This window comes from Geotrypetes seraphini, chromosome 2, assembly GCF_902459505.1.
Source record: "Geotrypetes seraphini chromosome 2, aGeoSer1.1, whole genome shotgun sequence".
Classification (NCBI taxonomy): Eukaryota; Metazoa; Chordata; class Amphibia; order Gymnophiona; family Dermophiidae; genus Geotrypetes; species Geotrypetes seraphini.
In genome coordinates this window covers 89872498-89896606 of record NC_047085.1, presented here as the reverse complement: position 1 = coordinate 89896606, position 24109 = coordinate 89872498, and the positions used below count along the sequence as shown (strand labels likewise).

General features: G+C 43.5%; 1 protein-coding gene across 1 annotated transcript in view; it reads left to right on the top strand.

Moving 5' to 3' along the window:
- ZBTB10 (zinc finger and BTB domain containing 10) overlaps positions 1–21755 on the top strand; it is a 139153-nt gene extending 117398 nt beyond the window's left edge. Inside the window, exon 5 of the mRNA XM_033933709.1 lies at positions 21061–21755. Within this exon, the coding sequence (XP_033789600.1) occupies positions 21061–21483 (423 nt within the window). The 3' untranslated portion in view covers positions 21484–21755. The remainder of the gene's footprint in view (positions 1–21060) is intronic.
- Positions 21756–24109: the final 2354 nt, after the last annotated feature.

Below are 24109 nucleotides of genomic sequence, written 5' to 3'. Positions count from 1 at the left end.
GCTAAATAATGTTCTGTTTAACAGGAGAGCAGATTGCTACTCCTGTTATTCCTGGGCATTTACATTACATTACGGATTTCTATTCCGCCTATACCTTGCAGTTCAAGGCGGATTACAAAAGATTTGACTGGACATTTTCCAGTGAAGATACAATTTTTTTTTTCTCTTTTACAACAGAGGATATAGCTGGAAAGATTCCGAGGGGATTTACAAGTTGGATAACAAATTGACAGTGCAGAACTGTGTGATATAAACAATAGATTACATTTAGAGTAGGTAAGATTACAATGCATTTCAGGGATCTGTTTACTTGGTAGGTGATTTGGGGAGGATTTTATAGGGGAGAATTATCTGGAGGAAGGTGAAGAGGGGTTAAAATATTTGGATGAATTTTTTGAAAAGCAGGGTTTTGATTTCCTTTCGGAATATTTTGAGGTCGCCCGTTGTCGTCAGCAGGTTGGAGATGGAATGGTTGAGTTTCGCTGCTTGTGTTGCCAGAAGGTTGTCAAACATTTTCTTGCGCTGTGTGCCTTTGAGTGGGGGGAAGGCAAAAGGGTTCGGGGTTCTTCTGTGTCTTGAGGTGAAGATCTGGTTTAAGCGGTTGTTTAGGTACGAGGGGGAAGAGCCATTTAACGCTTTAAATAATAGGCAGTAGAATTTGAATTGAATTCGTGCTTGTATGGGTAGCCAGTGACAGTCTAAGAAGGCAGTTGTTATGTGATCATATTTTCTAAGTGAGTAGATCAATCTGAGGGCGGTGTTTTGTATGGTCTGGAGTTGTTTTATCATAGTGGCTGGACAAGGAAGATAGAGGGAGTTGCAATAGTCCAGCAGACCTAAGACTAGGGATTGGACAATTAGTCTGAATTGTGCTGGGTTGAATAATTTTCTGATTTTACGTAGATTTCTCATGGTTAGAAAAGCTTTCTGGGTCGTCTTGTTCATTTCAATTTCTAGAATGGCATGAGAAGGTTCAGAATGTTGGATCTTTGGCACCATTGGTGGCCCATCTGAAGTCAGTCTCAAAAGAGACTTTCAAGTTTTTGAAATGGAGTTCAGTCCATACATCTATGTTGCATTATTGTTTGGAACCTGACTCCTGATCCAGTATTGGATTCAGTTAGCCTATCCTTCAAGGTCTAATGGATAGAATTTAATCATGTGAAAAAATTAGGATACCCCATGAAATATTTAGTTCTTAAGAAATGTTCACATATCGATGTCAAATCTTTTTTTATTTATCTCTGGAAAAGAAAGTGATGTAATTGCAGGTAAAGAACAAAAATTTCCTCCTTTACTCATGAAAAACAAAGCTGCTTACCCGTAACAGGTGTTCTCCGTAGACAGCAGGGAAATGCAGCCACACTTGCTGGTGACGTCCTCTGACTGAGCTTGCATGCCAGTGCCCTCCCTTAGCTTCAGTAGATTTTTTTTTTCTACTGAGCATGTGCAGATTACCTTTCCTTTGGGACTCCACCTTCCAACTGTCAATTATGCCACTAGCTTATAGAACTATCAGATAAGAGGGGATGGGCGGGCTACATTCCCCTGCTGTTTATGGAGAACACCTGTTACAGGTAAGCAACTTTGCTTTCTCCAGAGTCAAGCAGGGGAAATGCAGGCACACTTACTGGTGAGTCCCAATCTTAGTACTGAGATGGGTGGAGGAAATAAACTTAGTGTAAACAAATTTCAGAGGACTGAGTGTCTAACTGCACTAAAGTAAGATCCCAACAATAATGTTTAGTGAGAGTATGAACAGAGGACCAAATTGCTGCTGTGCAGACATGCTGAATTTGCACTGATCTTAAATTTGCAATTAATGAAGCTGTAGTATGTACTTGATGTGCACTAATCTACATTGGAGGAGATAAATGAGCCCTAGCATAGCAAAGAAAAAAAAAAAAAAGAGAAGCTGGGAGCAACCAATAGAAATATAGTCTTTGTAGAGACTTCATATTCTTGAATAGGTGAAGGGGACAAAGTTGATTTGTAGTACAGATAGGAGCAGTGTAGTCTAGGTAAAACAAAAGTGCTCTCCTATAATCCAGTGAGTGAAGACTTTATTCCGCTGAAGAAGGATGTACAGAATGAAAAAACAATAGCAATACTATAGACTAATTGATATGAAAGTCTGTTGCTACTTTTGGAAGAAACTTTGGATGAGTGTGCAACCGCACTTCATTAGGAAAAAAATTGAAGGTATGGAGCTAAAGGATTTTGTGAGAGTGGTTTTCCATCTAATAAGGAATGAAACGCAGTGATGGCTTAATGATGTAGTCGCACAGAATTGGTCTTGAGTCCCAAATATGATAAGTGTAGCAAATAGGTTAAAATTTGATCAATCGAGCAATGGAACAGATCTTGAGCTTGGGATTATGCCCATATGGAAAAATGCTTCCAGTGTAACTAATAAAATTTTCTTGTAGATGACTGCCTTGCTGCCAGGAGAACCTCCTTCACTGATGAAGAGACTGATAGCAAGAATTGTCTGTTCAGTCTCCATGCCTTGAGACTGAGACTGCGAAGATTGGGATGCAATAGGTGACCGTTGTGCTGGGATAGAAAAGATGGGTAATTCCCTACTGGGAAAGGGGTAGCCTTGAGAAGGTCCAGGAGCATCTGATACTGGATTTGTCTGGGTCAGCAAGATGCAGTGAGAATTAACTGGGCTGTGACCCTGATGACCTTTTCAAGAACCTTGGAGATTAACAGAATCAGTGGAAAAACAGAGAGCAGATTGAGATGCCATGGAATTAAAAAAGCGTCTCTTGCAACTGCATGAGGGGCATGTTGTAGGGAACAATACTGGGTACACTGAGCATTGGTTGGAGAAGCGAACAGATCTATTGTGGGAATGTCCCATTGATGAAAAATATGTTGTATCGCCTGTGGGCATAAAGTCCACTTGTGCAGATCAAGCTTGCGTCTGAGGGAGTCTGCAATGGTGTTCATCTTCCCTGGAATGTATACTGCTTGCATTTCTATAGAAAGGGAGCGCAAAGGTCCGTAGATGGTAGGCTTCTTCAAAGGGGTAAGGACTCTGAGCCCACTTGTTTGTTCAGACAGAACAGTGCTACCTGGTTGTCCGTTGAATCAACAGTCGTGTGTTGCAAATCCAAGGACTGAATGCTCGAAGCGCAAAGCAAATTACCCAAAGTTCCAGAAAATTTATTTGAAAGTTAATTTCTCTATCTGACCACCCACCTTGAGTCTGGAGGTGATTGAGGCATGGTCCCCAACCCTTGTTTGAGGCATTTGCGGTGATGGTGAGTAGAGGAGGTGGAGACTGGAGTGAACATCCCTGTTTGAGGGATGGAAAGTGGATCCACCAAGAAAGAGAAGCTTTTACCTTGAGTGGCAGCGGAATCAAGGGTGTCAGTGACTGAATACTCTGTCCAGTTGAGTTAAAGATGCCATTGTAGAAGACTCTTGTGGAGCCTGGCATGTGAAACTAGAGCAAGAAATGCAGCCATGTGATATAAGAGGCATAAAACTCCACGTGTTATAAGAGCGGAGGCCTGTTCCATTTGTTTCACTAGGGTGATGATTGCTTGATGATTGTCTTCTGGTAGCTAGAGATTGTGTCTAGTTGAGCTCCAATGCATGTGAGACAATTCATCGGTTGGAGTTTTGATTTGTCGAAAACTGATTATGAAACTTGTAGAGAGTGCACTGTGGCTTGAATGGTAAGCAATTGCTCCCTGGTGTGTGTATCAAGGAGCCAGTCATCCAGGTAAGGAAAGCCCATGTGATGATTACTTTTGAAGTTGGCTGCTACCACCTTCAAACACTTTGTAAACATACCTGGTATTGATGACATTGATGACAGGCCGAAAGACAGAACTTTGTACAGGTAATGTGTTCAGGAATTGAAATCTGAGAAATCTCCAACAAGAAGGATGAATAGGGATGTGAGTGTAAGCATCTTTGAGATCCAAGGTGACTAACCAGTAGTGTTGGAGAAGGGGAAGAATTGCTGGAAGTGCAATCCTGTGAAATTTTCTCTTGAAGTATGCACTCAGGGGACGAAGGTCAAGAATAGGACGGAGATCCTGAGTGTTCTTGGGAATGAGGATAAAAGTTGAATAGAATCCCTGAGAACCCAAGAGTCTGTCGTGATGGTTTTCCATGTTAGTAAGAAACTGTTTAGCCACCTCCCTACTGGTAGAGTGGTCAAAAAGTAGGATCTGGTTTAAGCTGAGGCAGTTGGATGGCTGATGACTGTTTTCGCTCTCTTGGATGTTGCTTTGAACCAATGAAGAAGTGGTGGTTCTCATAGGAGCAGTCCTAGCATAAGGAATGAATCACCTCCAAGGATGATATTGTTGAAAAAATTGTTGATGATATGACCTACGATAAGAAGGATTAATAGATCTGCGATAAGGCTAGGATTTATCTATATGGTGTGCAGAGAGCTCACTCATGGCTGTAGAATCCTCTGTAAGCTGCAACACTGTAGCTTTTACTTTTTCCCCCTGAAGAGACTATTTCCCAAACAGGGGGCATCGGCTAACCTGTCATGAAGATCTACATGAAGGCCAGGAGCCTTGAGCCAAGCCATGTGGCAAGCTGCTATGGCTACTGCTGAAATTCTTGACCACATCATAAGCATCATAGTTTGTCTTTATTAAATGAAAAGTATATTCTTATAATGCCATATAAAGATTAGGAGTTTCCTCTGGAGAAACAGGTTCCAATTATTGTATGATGGAATACTGGAAATGTAGAATTTGAAGTTGATGGCCTATGATTTTTGATGTGAACATGGTAGCTGTTGCATACCCTGCCCCGGCGCTTTCTCAACTCTTTATTTCAATTCTAGTCCTCTGGAAGCCGTGGACACCAAATGTGCTTTTTTGTGAAGTAGCTAGCTGTAGGTCCTGGAGTACCTAGTGGAATGAAAGGGCATTGAAACCTTGAGATGGATTCTGGTTAGACTGGAGGATTGCCTGAAAATCTTTTCCTTTTTTTTTTTTTTTTAAAGTTGCATGACAAACTGGTTAAGACTCAGCAGACTAGACACCTTTTGAATTTTTGGGATAGGAGTATTCCTCTGACTGATCCTGCTGAAGCAATGTCTGCGCTTGGAAAGGAGGGTCAGTATCTAGTGGAACAGACTCAGGTGTACCACACCAATTATGAATAGGAGACATCTGCTGTTGAGGCAAAGGACAAAGCATTATCCCAGGACAAGCAGGCAGCCTATTCTCACACATGGGTGACGTCAACCACGGAGCCCGGATGCGGATAGCCTCCAGTGTTCTCCCCAGAAATTTTTTCCAGCCGGGTGGCATGAAAAAGTAGCCGGGTGGGGCAAGATGGGGAAATTTGGTGGTGGGGAAAATTAACCCCCTTTTTTACTAAGGTGCGTTAGCATTTTTAGCGCACGCAAACCCCTGCGCTACGTGGGAAAACTAACGCCAGCTCAATGCTGGCATTAGCATCTAGCGCACGTGGCAATTCCTCCATGCACTAAGCGCACGCTAAAACCACTATCGTAACTTAGTAAAAGGAGCCCTAAATGTGTACTATTTTTATTAATTATTTTCTAATGCTCAATATGACTTCCTTTTTTAAGGTTTGACACTGTGCCAGAATATTTTTACTAAATTTAAGAAGTATTTGCCCTCTTTCAAATGGTATAGAGGTTAAAAAAGGGAAAGGCGTTAATGAAGTCATTAGGTTCAATCTAGCCATTTATTTCTGCACGAATTTAAACAACTAAAAAAAAAGATAAATATAGCCCAGTCATACAAGAAATGGCTCAACAGCAGGGGTGCCCACACTTTTTGGGCTTGCGAGCTACTTTTAAAATGACCAAGTCAAAATGATCTACCAACAATAAAATTTTTAAAAAAACACAAAGCACACTGTACGCAGAGAAAATGTTAATTATCATTTATATTCCGCGGGTTTTCAAAGAGGTCAAGGCAGACGATTCTATGCAATGTCACCTCAGGAACAACTATACAAAAATAGACAAATATACCCCCTCCCTTTTTACTAAATCGCAATAGCGGTTTTTAGAGCAGGGAGATGCACTGAATGCCCTGCGCTGCTCTTGATGCTCATAGGCTCCCTGAGCTAAAAACCGCTATTGCCGTAGTGCAAAATATAGACAGCAGATATAAATTCTCAAAACAGACACATTTTTCCTACCTTTTTGTCTGGTGATTTCATGAGTCTCTGTTTGCACTTCCTTCTTCTGACTATAAATCCAATATTTTTTTTCTTTCTGCCCCTCCCCTTTTCTTTCTGTCTCTCTCCCCCTGCCTCCCCAAGCCATCGCGCCAATTTCTCCACTTCCCCGATTCTTTCCCTACCCCCTAAGCCACCATGCCGATTTCTCCCTGCTTCCACGAGCCAGGCCAGGAATGTACAAGCGCCGGACTCACAAGAATTCACCTCTGATGTCAATTCTAACGTCAGAGGAAGTTCCAGGCCAGCTAGGCAGCGATTGGCTGGCCCAGAACTTCCTCTCTGACGTCAGAATTGACGTCGGAGGTGAAGTCTTGTGACTCTGGCGCTTTTACGCGCCTGGCTGGCTCAGGGAGGCAGGAAGAAAAAGATTGCCAAGGCAACGCAATCGACTCACATTGCCTTTGCGATCTACTGGTCGATCGCGCTCGACCATTCAAAAAACTGCCTTATTTCCATTTCCTATTTATAAACTTTAATCAATAGATACAATACTACTTGATTCTATGTAAAGCAACAAAAACTTTTTTTCTACCTTTTGTCGTTTCTGCTTTAATCATCTTGTCTTCACTCTTCTTTCTAGCCAGCATCTGTTCGCTCTGTCTTCCATGCAGCATCAGCTCCTTCCATCCACTGTCTGCCCTCTCCCCGTTCCATATGGCATCTTCCCTCTTTTTATGCTTCTTCAATAAACTTTCTATTCTGTGCCCCTTCTCTTCTCCTTTGTACATGATTGATTTCTGCTCTGCCACCTCTCCATTTTTCTCTCTCTGTCACCACCCCGTCCCCTATGCTCTGGCATCTCTCTCTTCTCTTTTCTTTCCTTTGCACCCCACAGTCTGGTATCTTCCCTTCCCTGATTCTCTGGCATCTCACTCCTTTCCTTTTCTTCCATCTCTCCCTCCCCCTCCATGCTCTGACATCTCCTCCTTCCTTTCCCTCTTCCTTTTCCCTTGGTCTGGCATACTTTCCTTCTTCCCTCCATGCCCTGGCATCTCTTCCTCCCTCCCTTCCCTCCAATCCCTGGCATCTCGTTTCATTCCCTCCCTCATCTTCTTTCTCCCTCCAGTTGGGTGCAGCAAGTCTCTCCCCCTCTGCTCCCTTTCCTCCTTCTGTCACCCAAGGCCTGGCGTCATGAACTTCTTCAGGCAGCAGCATTCACAATTCACTGCTGTTGCCAGCTTCAGGCCTTCTTCTCTGTCAGGTCCTGCCTTCATGGAAACAGAAGTAGGCAGGACCCGGCAGAGAGGAAGGCCTGAAGCTGGCAACAGCAGTGAATTGTAAATGCTGTTGCTAGCCAAAGAAGTTCATGACACCAGGCCGAGCACCCGGGGCAGACTGCTACTCTCCCCCCCCCCCACGACCTTCCTATCTCTCCCTCCCTCCCATCACGAGACTCTAAAACAGCACTGCTCCACTCTAAGCAGGCTGCTTCAGGGTTTTTTTCCTGCCATGATTCCCTCTGGCACGTCACTGATGAGGGAAGGAGGTAAAGGAGGGTCAGATCGGGTTGGGGGGGGGGGCGCCCGGGATGATGATGAGGCTGCTGCTGCCAGCGAATCCAGCAAGGGTAAGGCCCCAAAGCACAGCACTGGCGAGCCCCCCCTGACCATTTTGGGCCCTAGGCCTGTGCCTACTGGGCCTATCCTTTAATCCGGCCCTGCTTCCCCCCCCCCCCCATATGCCCTGACATCTCTCTCTTCCACTCCATGGTATGGTATCTTCTTTCCCTCCCTTTCATGGTCTTTGCATCTCTTTCCTCCTTTTCCTGATCTTCCTTCTCCCTCCTTCCTTCTCTCTTCCTAATTGGGTGCAGCAGCATTTCTCTTCCCCCTCCCCCCATTGGGTACAGCAGTATTATCAGCATTTCTCTTCCCCCCCCCAATTGGGTACAGCAGAAGCAGCATTTCTCTTCACTCTCCCCCCTAATTGGGTGCAGCAGCATGACTCTTCCCCCTCCCACTATTGGGTACAGCAGAAGCACCAGCATTTCTCTTCCCCCTCCCCTGTAGTTGGGTACAGCAGCTTTTCTCCTCCCATTCACCCCCTCCCCCCCCCCCATCTCACACACCCGGCAGATTCGCTACAGACAAAGGCAAGTTGCAAGTTTCCCTTCGTCGCTGACCTATCTCCCAAAGGTCAGTGACAGAGGGAAGCTTACAACTTGCTGCTCTTGCTTACTTCGGGCCTTTCTTGTTGCCGGGTCCTGCCTTCGCGGAAACAGAAAGTAGGCAGGACCCGGCAGCGAGAAATGCCTGAAGTAAGCAAGAGCAAGTAAGCTTCCCTCCGTGGCTGGCCTATCTCCTGCATGCTCCGGGGCTCTAATGGTCCATGCCAGCTTCTCTTCCCTATCCTCCCCCCCCGGACGTAACTTCCGGTTTCGGAGGGAAGCCGGGTTCGAGTTGCTTGCTGGGTTTTGTTTTAAGTCTGGCGGGAGTCTTTCGGCGGCTCTTCACGCTGCACTTTAAGCAGTGGCGGCAGCAGGATTCGGCAGATGACAGCTGGGCGGGCATCTAAATTTGCTGGGCGGAGCGCCCGGCTGAAAAGCGCTGGGGAGAACACTGGCCTGACAAGCAGACTTGCTTGTAGAAACTTAGAAGTTTTGAGTCAGCCGCACCGTGCACATGCGTGAGTGCCTTCCCGCCCAGCACAGGGCAAGTCTCCTCAGTTCTCCACAAAGCAAAGAAGTCCGTCTTTGACTCTCTGCGTTTAACTTTGTTACTTTGTGCCTTCTCTCACCGTGGTTTGTGTTTATTGTCTTCATGAATCATTGTGTTCTTTTCTTTATTTCTAGTTTAAAAAAAAAATCTTATTTTCTTCCGTTCGACTGGCAGGGCAGGCCGCTTGGCCGCAGCCCGTGGGCTTTGACTTCGCTGCGGCTATTTTTTCTCCTATGTCCCAGCCAGCAACGGGCTTCAAGAAGTGTAGCCAGTGCCAGCGTGCGATTTCCCTCACGGACCCACACCGTTCGTGCCTCAAGTGCCTTGGGCCGGACCATCAACTGAAGTCGTGCAAACGCTGTGCTACTCTTCAACTTCGAGCCCTTAAACGCTGTTGGATTTTAGTGGAGAAGCTTTTTGGGAAGGACTCTTCAATCACACCCTTGACTTCTAAAGTGGCCTCAGTTCCACCTTTACTGAGGCTCCTCCTGCCTCCACGACTCCGATCTCGAGCCTCATCAAACCTTCCTCATTTGCGGAGGCTCTTTCCTTGAGTATACCTGCTGTATCTTCCCCTGGATCCTCAGGCCAGATAGCTCAGCAGAACGTTCCAGTGGTGGTCCCTAAGCTTGCTAAGACTTCCAAATCGAAGCACATTTCCACTGCCACTTTGGAACCTCCAGCCACAGCAGGTGGTCCGGTTTCAGTCGCGGATCCATCCTTGCCGGCTTCCTTCTAGACCATGTTAGAGCAGCAATTTGACCGAAGCTGGCTACTCTAAACCAGCCTGGGCATTCTGCAGACTCCCGCGAGGTCAAGCCTCTTCCTATGCCTCGGGCTGAAACTTCACACTCTATGCAGGGAGCAGAGTCCTTGCGAGTATCTGGTCTGGCATCTATGCACTCTAAGCAAGATGTAGATTCTTTGCAAGTGCCTCGACAGGAATTCTCACACTCCATACAAGGAGCAGAGTCTTTGGGAGTGCCTCGAGATTCCTCCACCAAGTCTCCTGAGCTTCGATCTACAGCTTATAGCCCTATCCATTACTTGGTAGCAATGTCTGCTTCTATCTCCGGGGCGAAGTCTCCTCGATCCTCGAGACCTTCCAAGCACCACTCTTGTCGTCGATCGAGGCATACCTTCAGGAATAGCTCTTCTTCCAAAGAGCGTCCTTCAACTAAGCCTCGATCTATACCTTCCAGCTCTACCAGACCACCGACTCCTCGATCGAGGTCTCCGCTTCCAGATCTTGAGGACTCAGCAGCTTCTATTGCTTCGTCCAAGTCTCCTTATTCTTTTGAAGACTATTTTCCCGCCGAGGCTTCAACTTCGACCCAGGCTGCTTCGAGGTCCTCGAGTCCCTCTTGAGGCAGGGCATTAGCGGATCAGCTATCTTTCTCTTCTTTTCTTCGCCAGATGGCTGCTGACCTGGACCTTCAATTGCATGCTGGTTCTAAATACTCTAAGGAGTACCTCGAAGTCGTGCATATTCCTCAACCTCCTGCAGAGTCACTTAAGCTTCCTCTTCACAAGCTTTTGTCTGGAGACTCCTTATGCAATTCCTGCTGTTCCAGGCAAATTGGACTACAGGTATAAAACTCTGCATTACAAAGGATTTCAGAATTTGCAGTTGTCTCACCAGTCCCTGCTTGTGGAGTCCTCCTTGAAAAGATCCCATCTTTCCAGAGTTATGCTACCGTTCCTCCTGGAAGGGAAGGGAAAACCATGGACAGTTTGGACGTCACCTTTACCAAAATGCTATGATGTCCTCCAAAGTCGTCAATTATAATTTTCATTTTGTCACTTATTTCAAGTTCCTCATTGATCTTCTTCTTAAATTTCTCAGCTATTTGGATACATAGAAGCACTTCGATTTTCAGGAAGTCATAGCTACTCTGTCACAACTCAGATTACATCTTCTCCAGTCTTATGATGCCTTCGAGTTGTCCGCCAGGGCGACTGCTTGTTCTGTAGCAATGCGCCGCCTTGCTTCGCACCATTGACATGGACCCTAATCTTCAGGACCACTTGACTAATATTCCTTGTGCAGGTAATGACCTCTTCGATGAATCTATTGAAGCAGCTACCAAGAAATTGTCTGAACATGAAAAATCTTTGCTTCCATTGTCAGACCAAAGCCTAAGCCAGCTCCTGCCAAGCCTACACGCCCTCCTTCAATTTTCTAGAGGCATTTTGCTCCGAGAGCTGCTCCTTACACTCGTCCGCCTCCCAAGAAACAGCAGAATCAGAAGCAACAGAAATCTCAACCTTCTGCTGCACCTAAGGCTGCGCAGCCTTTTTGTTTAAAACAGAACATAACCTCCACCATTCTGTCTCTGTCCTCTCTACCCCCCCATTGGAGGTCGTCTCCATCATTTTAATCACCATGGGAGACAATTAGATCCGACCTCTGGGTGCTGTCAATCATCAGGGAAGGATACTCTCTTCATTTCACTCAGGTTCCACCAGAGCTTCCTCCAAGAGAGTATCCTACCAGTCCATCCCAGACCGCCCTTCTTCAGGACGCTCAAGCTCTGCTTCGTCTCCGTGCCATCGAACCATTTCCTTTGGAACAGCAGAACAGGGGGTTTTACTCCCGTTACTTTCTCGTTCCAAAGAAGACGGGCGATCTGCGACCCATTCTGGATCTCAGGGCTCTCAAAAAATTTTTAGTAAAAGAAAAATTTAGCATGTTGTCCCTGGCGTGCCTTTATCCACTTCTAGATCAGAACGACTTGTTATGCTCTCTGGATCTCAAGGTGGCTTATACTCATATTCCCATTCATCTGGCCTCCCGTCAATATCTCAGATTTCAGGTGGGGAATCTGCATTATCAATACAGAGTGCTACCCTTTGGCCTGGCTTCATCTCCCAGAATGTTCCCCAAGTGCCTGGTGGTGGTAGCAGCAGCTCTATGGAACCATGGTCTTCAGATATTTCCCTACCTAGACGACTGGCTCATCAAGAACTCCACATCTCAGGGGGTTATTGTAGCGACCCGACTATGTGGTTTCTACAAAGTTTGGGATTCAAAATCAACTTTCCCAAATCTCAACTTCAGCCCTCTCTGAATCTACAGTTCATCAGAGCTGTTCTGGACACTATCCAACTCAGAGCATTCCTCCCGCAACAACTGGAAGCTCTCCTTCAACTCTGTCATGCAGTGTCTTCCCCGCTCTTCAATCTCAGTGAGACACATGATGGTACTATTAGGTCACATGACCTCCACAGTTCACATGACTCCTTTTGACAGACTTCACCTCAGAATTCCTCAGTGGACCCTGGCATAGTAACATATACATAGTAACATAGTAGATGACGGCAGATAAAGACCTGAATGGTCCATCCAGTCTGCCCAACCTGATTCAATTTAAATTTTTTTTAAATTTTTTCTTAGCTATTTCTGGGCAAGAATCCAAAGCTCTACCCGGTACTGTGCTTGGGTTCCTACTGCTGAAATCTCTGTTAAAACCTACTCCAGCCCATCTATACCCTCCCAGCCATTGAAGCCCTCCCCAGCCCATCCTCCACCAAATACAGACACAGACCGTGCAAGTCTGCCCAGTACTGGCCTTAGTTCAATTTTTAATATTATTTTCTGATTCCAGATCTTCTGTGTTCATCCCACGCTTCTTTGAACTCAGTCACAGTTTTACTCTCCACCACCTCTCTCGGGAGCACATTCCAGGCATCCACCACCCTCTCCGTAAAGTAGAATTTCCTAACATTGCCTTTGAATCTACCACCCCTCAACTTCAATTTATGTCCTCTGGTTTTACCATTTTCCTTTCTCTGGAAAAGATTATGTTCTACGTTAATACCCTTCAAGTATTTGAACGTCTGAATCATATCTCCCCTGTCCCTCCTTTCCTCTAGGGTATACATATTCAGGGCTTCCAGTCTCTCCTCATACGTCTTCTGGCACAAGCCTCCTATCATTCTTATCGCCCTCCTCTGGACCGTTTCAAGGCTTCTTACGTCCTTCGCCAGATATGGTCTCCAAAACTGAACACAATACTCCAAGTGGGGCCTTACCAATGACCTGTACAGGGGCATCAACACCTTCTTCCTTCTACTGGCTATGCCTCTCTTTATACAGCCCAGCATCCTTCTGGCAGCAGCCACTGCCTTGTCGCACTGTTTTTTCGCCTTTAGATCTTCGGACACTATCACCCCAAGGTCCCTCTCCCCGTCCATGCATATCAGCTTCTCTCCTTCCAGCATATACGGTTCCTTCCGATTATTAATCCCCAAATGCATTACTCTGCATTAGACCATTCCTCTAACTTTTGCAGATCCTTTTTCATATTTTCCACTCCCTCTTCAGTGTCTATTTTGTTACAAATCTTGGTATCATCTGCAAAAAGGTACACTTTTCCTTCTAACCCTTCAACAACGTCACTCACAAACATATTGAACAGGATTGGCCCCAGCACCGAACCCTGAGGGACTCCACTACTCACCTTTCCTTCCTCCAAGCGACTTCTATTAACCACCATCCTCTGGCGTCTGTCCGACAACCAGTTTCTAACCCAGTTCACTACTTTGGGTCCTAACTTCAGCCTTCAAGTTTGTTCAACAGCCTCCTATGAGGAACTGAATCAAAGGCTTTGCTGAAATCTAAGTAAATTACATCTAGCAATGTCCTCGATCCAGCTCTCTGATCACCCAATCAAAAAATCCAATCAGGTTCGTTTGGCATGATTTACCTTTTGTAAAGCCATGTTGCCTCGGATCCTGTAATCCATTAGATTCATGGAAGTAAACTATCCTTTCTTTCAGCAACACTTCCATTATTTTTCCAACAACTGAAGTGAGGCTCACCGGCCTTTAGTTTCCTGCTTCATCCCTGTGACCACTTTTATGAATAGGAACCACATCCACTCTCCTCCAATCCCCAGGAATCTCTCCCGTCTCCAGAGATTTAAGAACATAAGAAGTTGCCTCCGCTGAGGCAGACCAGAGGTCCATCCTGCCCAGCGGTCCGCTCCCGCGGCGGCCCATCAGGCCCACTGCCTGAACAGTGGTCTCTTGCTAATTTTGTAATTTACCTCTAATCCTGTCCCTATAACCTTACCTCTACTCCTATCTGTACCCCTCAATCCCTTTGTCCTCTAGGTACCTGTCCAGACCTTCTTTGAAGCCCTGTAGCGTACTTCTGCCTATCACATCCTCCGGCAGCGCGTTCCATGTATCCACCACCCTCTGGGTGAAAAAGAACTTCCTGGCATTTGTTCTAAACCTTTCCCCTTTCAATTTCTCTGAGTGCCCCCTTGTACCTGTGGTTCCCCTTAGTTTGAAAAATCTGTCCCTATCCACTTTTTCTATTCCCTTCATGATCTTGAAGGTTTCTATCATGTCTCCCCTGAGTCGTCGCTTTTCCAGGGAGAAAAGCCCCAGCTTTTTCAGTCTGTCAGTATATGAGAGGTCCCCCATACCTTTTATTAGCTTAGTTGCTCTTATCTGGACTCTCTCAAATACCGCCATGTCTTTCTTGAGGTACGGCGACCAGTACTGGACACAGTACTCCAGGTGCGGGCGCACCATTGCACGATACAGTGGCAGGATGACTTCCTTCGTCCTGGTTGTGATACCTTTCTTAATGATACCCAAGTCTTTAATAGGACTCGCCAGAACCTCTTTGAACTCCCTTAGTATCCTGGGATGGATCCCGTCTGGTCCCATCGTTTTGTCCACCTTCAGTTTTTCAAGTTGCTCATAAACACTCTCCTCCGTGAACAGCGCAGAATCTACTCCATTTTCTTGTGTAATTTTGCCAGACAATCTAGGTCAGGATTTTTTTTTGTGAACACAGAACAGAAGTATTTGTTTAGCACATTTCTTTTTCCTCATCACTCTCCACATATCAGTTCCCAGCATCTTTTAGTTTAGCAATTCCATTTTTCATCTTCCTCCTTTCACTAATATATCTGAAAAAATGTTTGTCTCCCCTTTTTATATTTTTAGCCATTTGTTCTTCTGCCTGTGCTTTTGCCAGATGTATCTCTTTCTTGGCTTCTTTCAATTTCACCCTGTAGTCCTTATTGCACTCCTCTTCTTGGGTTTTTTATATTTCACGAATGCTAACTCTTTCGCCTTTATTTTCTCTGCCACTAGTTTGGAGAACCGTATAGGCTTCCTTTTTCTCTTGTTTTTATTGATTTTCTTCACATAAAGGTCCGTAGCCATTTTTATCACTCCTTTCAGCTTAACCACTGTCTTTCCACTTCTCTTATGTCCTCCCATCCTAACAGCTCTTTCTTCAGGTACTCTCCCATTGCATTAAAGTCCGTACGTTTGAAATCTAGGACTTTAAGTATCGTACGGCAGCTCTCCACTTTAGCCGTTATATCAAAACAAACCGTTTGATGATCGCTACTTCCCAGGTGACTCGAACATTAAACATAGAAACATAGAAGATAACGGCAGAAAAGGGCTACAGCCCATCAAGTCTGCCCACTCTGCTTACCCATCCCTTGTCTATGCCCTAATGACCCAATTTCCTTATCTTGACCATCGTAGGGATCCCACATGGGTATCCCATTTATTCTTAAAGTCTGGCACGCTGTCTGCCTCGATCACCTGCACTGGAAGCTTGTTCCAATGATCAACCACTCTTTCTGTGAAGAAATACTTTCTGGTGTCGCCATGAAATTTTCCGCCCCTGAGTTTGAGCGGGTGCCCTCTTGTGGCCGAGGGTCCCTTGAGAAAGAAAATATCATCTTCCACTTTGACACGTCCCTTGAGGTACTTAAATGTTTTGATCATGTCTCCCCTCTCCCTACGTTTCTCAAGAGTGTAGCGCTGCAATTTGTTCAGTCTCTCTTCGTACGAGAGACCCTTGAGCCCCGAGATCATCCTGGTGGCTGTCCGCTGAACCGATTCAATTCTGCGCACATCTTTACTGTAATGTGGCCTCCAGAATTGCACACAGTACTCCAGATGAGGTCTCACCATGGCCCTGTACAATGGCATTATGACTTCAGGCTTTCGGCTGACGAAACTTCTATTGATACAACCCAATATCTGCCTTGCCTTAGACGAAGCTTTCTCCATTTGATTGGCAGTTTTCATGTCTGCACTGATGATTACTCCTAAATCTCGTTCTGCTGAAGTCTTAGTTAAAGTTTCTCCATTCAAGAAGTACGTCCTGCATGGATTTCCGCTTCCAAGGTGCATGACCTTACATTTCTTAGCATTGAAGCCTAGCTGCCAGGTTGAAGATCAACTTTCCAATGTAAGCAGGTCCTGCGCCATATAATTCTGTAAACTGCATTCACTTACTATATTACATAGTTTGGCGTCATCGGCGAATAGTGTTATTTTACCTTGAAGCCCTTGAGTCAGATCCCCTATGAATATGTTGAAAAGGAGTGGACCCAGGACCGAGCCCTGCAGCACTCCACTGGTCACCTCCGATGTTTTAGAGAGGGTACCGTTAACCACCACCCTCTGAAGTCTGCCACTCAGCCAATCATTAGCAAGTGTGCCTGCATTTCCCCTGCTTTTTCTCCTGGAGAACAAAAGATATCCATAAAAATGTGTATTCTTACTGAGGAATAAATTAGGACACCCCCACCTATCCTCCAACTTAAAGTGGCTCAAATCACGCACAGGTATATCACATCAGGTGCACATGATTAAGAACATCATTGCTCAGCATTTGAAGGAGGTCTGCCCTACTTAAACCTCAAAGACATAAACAAGAGCAGCGCTGGGGATGTTCGGTTATCATAGAGAGCCATGCTGTATTAATCAAGTTTCAAGTTTAATTTGTATTTGATAAAATCGCTTTTTGTGGATTACAATGAACTATCACACGTAATATTTCAAATTTGATAAAATCGCTTTTTGTGGATTACAATGAACTATCACACGTAATATTTCATATAATTTGACTTGAAAATATTATCACGATCTGATTTATGCACATCGACATGCGCTATGATGGTGTGCAGTTGGAACTAAGTGGCATCTGCTTCTTATTCAGCTGTTGTAAGCATTAGTGTTTACATTGTTGCACTTCTTACTGCTTACTCTCTCACACTGAGGGCATGTCATTCATTATTAATTGTTGTTTTGTTATACAAGCTTAGTGTGTTACAGTTGACTCTCTGTTTGACTTCCGCTACTCTTGTTTGTCTTTGAAGCACCTTTAGCAGCATTTGAAATATTATTTGATCTACTTAAACCTCAGACATTTAGTTCAGTGTGCTCATGACTGCTGCAGTGAGAGTGAACACCATGGTGAGATCAAAAGAGCTGTCTGAGGCCTTCAGAAAGACGATTATAGCAGCTTATAAGTCTGGTAAGGGATATAAAAAGATCTTGAAAGAATTTGACATTAGCTATTCCACGGTCTGGAAAATAGTGTACAAATGGAGGACTTTCTAAAACAACTGCCAACATGCCCAGGTCTGGCCGTCTAAGCAAGTTGACCCCCAGAGCAATTCCGCAAGATGTTAAAAGTATCTCAAACAGCTAAAACAGGGGTGCCCAAAAGGTCGATCGCAAAGGCAACGGCTGGCTAGCTGGCCCGAAACTTCCTCTCCTACGTTAGTATTAACGTCGGGGGGAGGGAAGGCTTGTGGGCCCGGTGCTTGTACACGCCTGTCCTGGTGTCAGGGAAGCAGGGAGAAATTGGCAGCAGTGGCTTTTGGGGGGATGAGATGGTTGGGGAATGGAATGAGGTCTAGAGGAGAGGAAGCATGCAGGAGGCAGTAAGAAAGAAAAGCAGAAATAAATAAATATTGGATTTACAGTCAGAAGAAGGAAGTTCAACTTGAGACTCATGAAATCACCAGATGGCAAAGATAGGAAAAATGATTTTATTTTAAATTTAGTGATCAAAATGTGTCCGAATTTATATCTGCACATCAACAATCAGAAAGAGAGTGCACAAATTTAACTTCCATGGGAGGTGTGCAAGGAGGAAACCTTTGCACTCTAAGAGAAACATCAAAGCCAGACTAAAGTTTGCCAGAGAGACAAACACCAGGACTTCTGGAATAGTGTTCTATGGACAGATGAGTCTAAAATTGAATTATTTGGACACCAGAATACAGCATTCCAGGAAAAGAACCTCATACCAACTGTGAAGCATAGAGGTGGAAGTGTCATGGTTTGGGGATGCTTTGCTGCAGTAGGACCTGGCCAGCTCACCATCATAGAATCCACCATGAATTCTACTGTGTATCAGAGAGTGCTTGAGGAACATGAGACCATCGGTAAGAAAATTAAAGCTGAAGTAGAACTAGACCCTGCAACACAACAATGACCCAAAACATACCAGTAAATCCACCAAGGACTGGCTGAAAACTAAGATCTTAATTCCATTGAGATGCTGTGGGGGTGATTTCAAACAGCTGTACAGTACATGCAAGAAACCCCTCAAACATCTCACAGCTGAAAGAATTCTGCATTGAGCAGTGGTCCAAACTTTCCTCTGACCAATGTCAGAGACTGATAGATGGCTACAAGAAGCATCTCACTGCAGTTATTTCAGCCAAAGGGGGTAAAACTAGCTATTAGGGTGTAGGATGTCCTAATGTATTCCTCAGTTTGTTGTTTACCTGCAATTAAATCACTTTCTTTTCCAGAGATAAATTAAAAAAAAAAATTGACATTGATATGTGAACATTTCTTAAGAAAACTGAATATTTCATGGGGTGTCCTAATTTTTTCACATGACTGTATATCTCATTTGGGGAAACTCCCAACAAAAGATATGTTTGCTTGTTGGCGAATAGCTTTTGTCCCTGTTTTTATGTTCAAGGGCGACATGTAGGAATTGTTGGTGGAAAATACTATCATGCTTGTCCTCAGAAGAAGCAAGTTTGCTTATCTGTAACAGGTATTCTCCAAGAGAAGCAAAATACCAATCCACATGCCTTCTACTTTAACTTTGATATGAGAGTGAACTTAGCCCAGTATGGTGGTGGTAACATATATTGTCCCAGGTGCGTTCAGTGAGGAGCTCAAGAAATGGGCCGCGACATGGCAAATGAGGTTTAACGTGGATAAGTGTAAGGTGATGCATGTCGGTAACAAAAATCTTGTACACGAATACAGGATGTCCAGTGCAGTACTTGGAGAGACCCCCCAGGAAAGAGACTTGGGAGTACTGGTCAACAAGTCAATGAAGCTGTCCACAATGTGTGGCGGCGGCAAAAAGGGTGATCAGAATACTAGGAATGATTAAGAAGGGGATCACGAACAGATCGGAGAAGGTTATCATGCCACTGTACTGGGCCATGGTACGCCCCCATTTGGAATATTGCGTCCTTCACTGGTCGCCGTACATGAAGAAGAACACAGTACTACTTGAAAGGGTCCAGAGAAGAGCGACTAAAGTGGTTAAGAGGCTGGAGGAGTTGCCGTACAGTGAAAGATTAGAGAAACTGGGCCTCTTCTCCCTTGAAAAGAGAAGACCGAGAGGGGACATGATAGAAACATTCAAGATAATGAAGGGAATAGACTTGGTAGATAAAGACAGGTTATTCACCCTCTCCAAGGTAGAGAGAATGAGAGGACACTCTCTAAAGTTAAAAGGGGATAGATTCCATACAAACGTAAGGATGTTCTTCATCCAGAGAGTGGTAGAAAACTGGAACGCTCTTCTGGAGGCTGTTATAGGGTAAAACACCATCCAGGAATTCAAGACAAAGTTAGACAAGTTCCTGCTGAACCAGAACGTACACAGGTAAGGCTAGACTCAGTTAGGGCACTCGTCTTTGACCTAGGGGCTACCGCGTGAGCGGACTGCTGGGCACGATGGACCACTGGTCTGACCCAGCAGCAGCAATTCTTATGTTCTGAAAAATTTCATACCAGGCTGCATGAGGTGACATCACCACTTGTTAGGGTCTATAACCTGTTGTTTTTTTAATACATTGCAGGTAAGCAACTTTGCCTTCTTTCTTTTAGTGTCCCCAGTTAATAAGGTATTCTTAACTGCATTTGGTAAGATTATATATATTGCATTATATATTGAATTTGTTTGAATAGTCTGTATACAGTATGAGTAATAGTTCCAGGTAGGAGTCAGGAAAATAGTTCTGTTACAAAGGAGTAGTTGGAAGTGTATTGAATTACAATAAACTATGTTAATTTGCAGAATTATTTGCAGGCCATATTTGATTGATTGGGATTTATTAATCAACCAGCATTGCCCGGATATTTATTTATCTCAATCTTCCGGTATCGATAGACTTGTATTCAGTGATTACGCCTGGTAAAACAGGAAGTCTTTGATTGTTTATTTCGTGGACATCTTCATTTTTAGCAGCAGGAATGGCCCTCTATGGGGCTGAACTTGGACTTAAATGGCATTTGGAGTGTCAGTATTCATCTCAGGGAGCCTGAAAACTATGGATTAGACAGTAATATCTGTCCTTTTTGATAATTTTTACGTGTCACCCCCTTCCCAGATTGTAAGTCATATGTATACCAAGTTTAGTTGGAATCTCTCCATGCATTTCAGAGGCTTTTTACTGAACTGCTTTAAGAGCCAATACATACTTAATGTGGGAAAAATGGCCTAATATAGGACGGGGTGAAGTGTTTTGCATTAGGGTTTCCATTTGTGTGTGCTAACTTCATGGTATTACATTTTTATTTTTAGTTGGGCAGAGATGGGCATGGAAGTGCTATTCAGTTAGTATGCTGACATTAGCATGCTCTATTTCAATAATGCTGACTTAATGCCTCCTAAATAAAAGGTGGTAAGTGTACCTGCATACATTTATTTTCAGTAAGCATGTGCTAATGCCAACATTAGTGTACTGCCAGAAAAAGATATGGGCATGCTAGAAATGGGCTTAGTTTGCAGAAAAGTCCCCTGTTAGGACGCAGTAAGCCCATTTACTAATGCAACTTAGTATGAAGAGTTTAACCCAAGGTGAATATATACACTGAGCAAGGGAATATTCCTATAAAAATATTGTCTTCTGTTTTGTACCTCACATTAGGTAATGTGAACTTGATAAACCATGCTCTGTTTAATAATTAGTGCCTTGTTTTCTATTACAGTGACTACTGTAGCATACTTTTCTAAAGTTATATGAACTGGGACACCAGCATACAATACAGCCAGAATTATTTTATAGTTTTTAACATTTGCATTAAGAATCTATTTTATTTGCTTACAGCTAGGAATATTTTTCTGTATTTTAACATAAATGAATTGTTTTTTGTTTAGGTGCATAAAAAGGATAAAAAATACAAGTGTATGGTGTGTAAGAAGATATTCATGCTAGCAGCAAGTGTTGGAATAAGACATGGGTCTCGACGTTATGGAGTTTGTGTAGACTGTGTAGATAAATCTCAACCAGGAATGCAAGAAGGAGCAGACCAAGTGCAAGATCCTGATTTCACAAGAGATGAAGAATATGACGAAAATGATGCTGCTGAAGCAGTAGACGTAGATGAAGATCTGGTGGATGAAGGGGAGGATCAGAATGACCAGCCTCAGTGGGAAGAACAGAATAACCAACCTCACTGGGAGGAACATAATGACCAGTCTCAGTGGGTGGAACATAATGACCAGCCTCCGTGGGTGGAACACAACGACCAGCCTCAGTGGGAGGAATCGGGGGAAATTTGCATGACTATAGATGATTAACTGTTCTGGCATACAGTCTTGCTGTGGTTGGAAAGAATATTGAAGATTGACTGTTTAAATTTTTGGACTTAAGGCCTGTAAAATATGGTACACTGCTGGATGGTAGTCATGTTGCTGTGAAAACTGTAGGGTCAAGCCTTATAGCAAAAACATGGATTGATGAAAATTTTTTATATATTTGCACAAGACTGTACAGCATACAACCTTTGGTTGAATTATACAGAGTACTCACATCTCCAATCAGTTAACAAATAAAAATGTATTTTTTATTATTTATAGAATAGAGCTACTTGGGTCCTATCAAAACATATATTAACTGTATTATAAAGTTCATGTTAACAGATAACATGAATGCATAATATTACAATAGTTGAGTTGAAAGATGAAAAGAACATAATCAAGGTATGGAAGTGTCAGTTATCCCAAAACCCCTTACATGTTGTTGACCTAGTGAGGTTAATTTGGATCAGTAGCTTTGTGAAAGGCTTAATACCTAAAAGACAATATCCAGTGGTGTAACAAAATTATATTTAACAGAATTACTTGTAAATTTTAATTTACATCACCTACAAGATGAACACCGAAATGAAACTTTGTAAAGCCATATTATTTGGGCTTTCTTTCAGCATATGGTTCAAGTAGCAACTACTTGAGTCATGTTGCTGGAGCAGTTATACTAAATTTTAATTTGATTTCTGAAACTTCAGGATCATTTTTACTAGATGTGGGTGTACTTAAGCCAGAAAATGAAAATGCACATTATAAATACGAGGGGGTGCTGAAAAGTTCTCATCCCAACCAAGAAGGAGATGATGTGGAGTCATGAAACTTGCAAGTTATAACACATATTCACCCCTAAGTTTAACACACTTGGCACATCGTGTTTGAAGTTTCTGTAATCCTTCCAAAAAATACTCTGGTCACTGAAATACTACTCCATTGCTACAATCACTTACGAATCACTTGAAAATTGTTGCCTTTTCAAACTCTTTTTAAGGTTTGAGTACAGAAAATAGATGGAGCAAGACCTGGTGAGTAAGGTAGATGGTCTATGCCAGGGCGCCCAAGTCTGGTCCTCGAGATCTACAGGCAGGCCAGGTTTTCAGGATATCCACAATGAACAAGCATGAGAGAGATTTGCATATCAAGAAGGCAGTGCAGGCAAATCTCTCTCATGCATATTCATTGTGGATATCCTGAAAACCTGGCCTGCCAGTAGATCTCGAGGACTGGACTTGGGCAGCCCTGGTCTATACATTGAAACCCCAGCTGTATCAAAACATCCATCAGTTTGCCAGCCTTGTGAGCAGGTGCATTGTCTTGCAAAAAAACTCCTTTCTGCTGCTTCTGTCTCCTTTTTTCTTTCAATGCCTCCTTTAATTGGCACAGCAAGTTACGGTGGTATTCTTCTTTAACTGTTTGCCCCCTTGGAAGATAGTCATTATAACACCTTCCTCATCCCAAAACACTGTGGCCATGACCTTTCCTGGGTCTTGAATTTTCTTGGCCTTGGAGAACCTGAGTGCTGCCATTGCATGGACTACTGTTTTGTCTCAGGATTATAGTGGTGTAACCATGTTTCATCAACAGTAACTAGTCATGTCAAAAAGTTGACACCAGCTCACTGAAAATGCTGCAAAATCAACTTGGAAGTGTCCACTTAATATTTCTCGTCAGCATTCAAACATTTGGACACTCACTTGGCTGACAGCTTCTGCATACCCATCTGCTTGTGAATTATACATCAAACACGTTCCCTGGATACTTGTAGTGTCTCAGCAATTGTTTTAGCTGATATTCACTGTTCTGCCAAAATCAGGTCATTGACATAGTCAACAATTTCAGGAGTTGATAATCGTTTGAGGCATCCCAGACCTTGCTGCATCTTCAGTCTCAATCTCCATGCTGAAAGTTTGCACACCACTTCATCACTGTGATGTATGATGGGCATTTGTCTTTCAATTTTGCATCATACATTTATGAATTTCCTTTGGAGTTTTCTTCTGCAGGAATAGGAACTTCATGAAGGCTCAGAGTTCCACACTTGAAAATTCCACACTTTTTGTTGACATGGTTCAATCTATGATCTGAAACAATGGCAAAACATAGCATTACGATTCTGCAAATTAGCACTTTGCAAAATAAAATAACATTCTTTTCAATTACAATGGCAAAAGGAAGCTCAGAATTTAGGAAGTTGGTTTGGCTGAGAACTTTTCAGTATCCCTCTTAAATTGATTGGCACCTCCAGGATTTCGATTAGAGCAACTAACATATTTCCTCTTTACCACTTTTAGGTGGGTGAATAGGTCACTGGTGTCTATAACCATACATACATTTTATATATTACCATCCTATCTGACATCTTTCATGTATGTACCTCAGTAACAGGCAAAGCTTATCTAATAAATGGAGAAATAAATACATTTAAAATATTACTTTTGAAGTCTTGTCTCCATTTCGGGAGGCTATCACAGAAATTAAAATTAACTACTTATGCTCTTTTTTCTTAAAGGTTTAAAAAAGTAGTCTTTTAAATTTTAGTTAATTTTATTTTTTGCATTTTTTTTTAACTGGTTGTCCACATTGAAGTATTGGCAAGCAATAGTCATGTATTTTTTTTCTC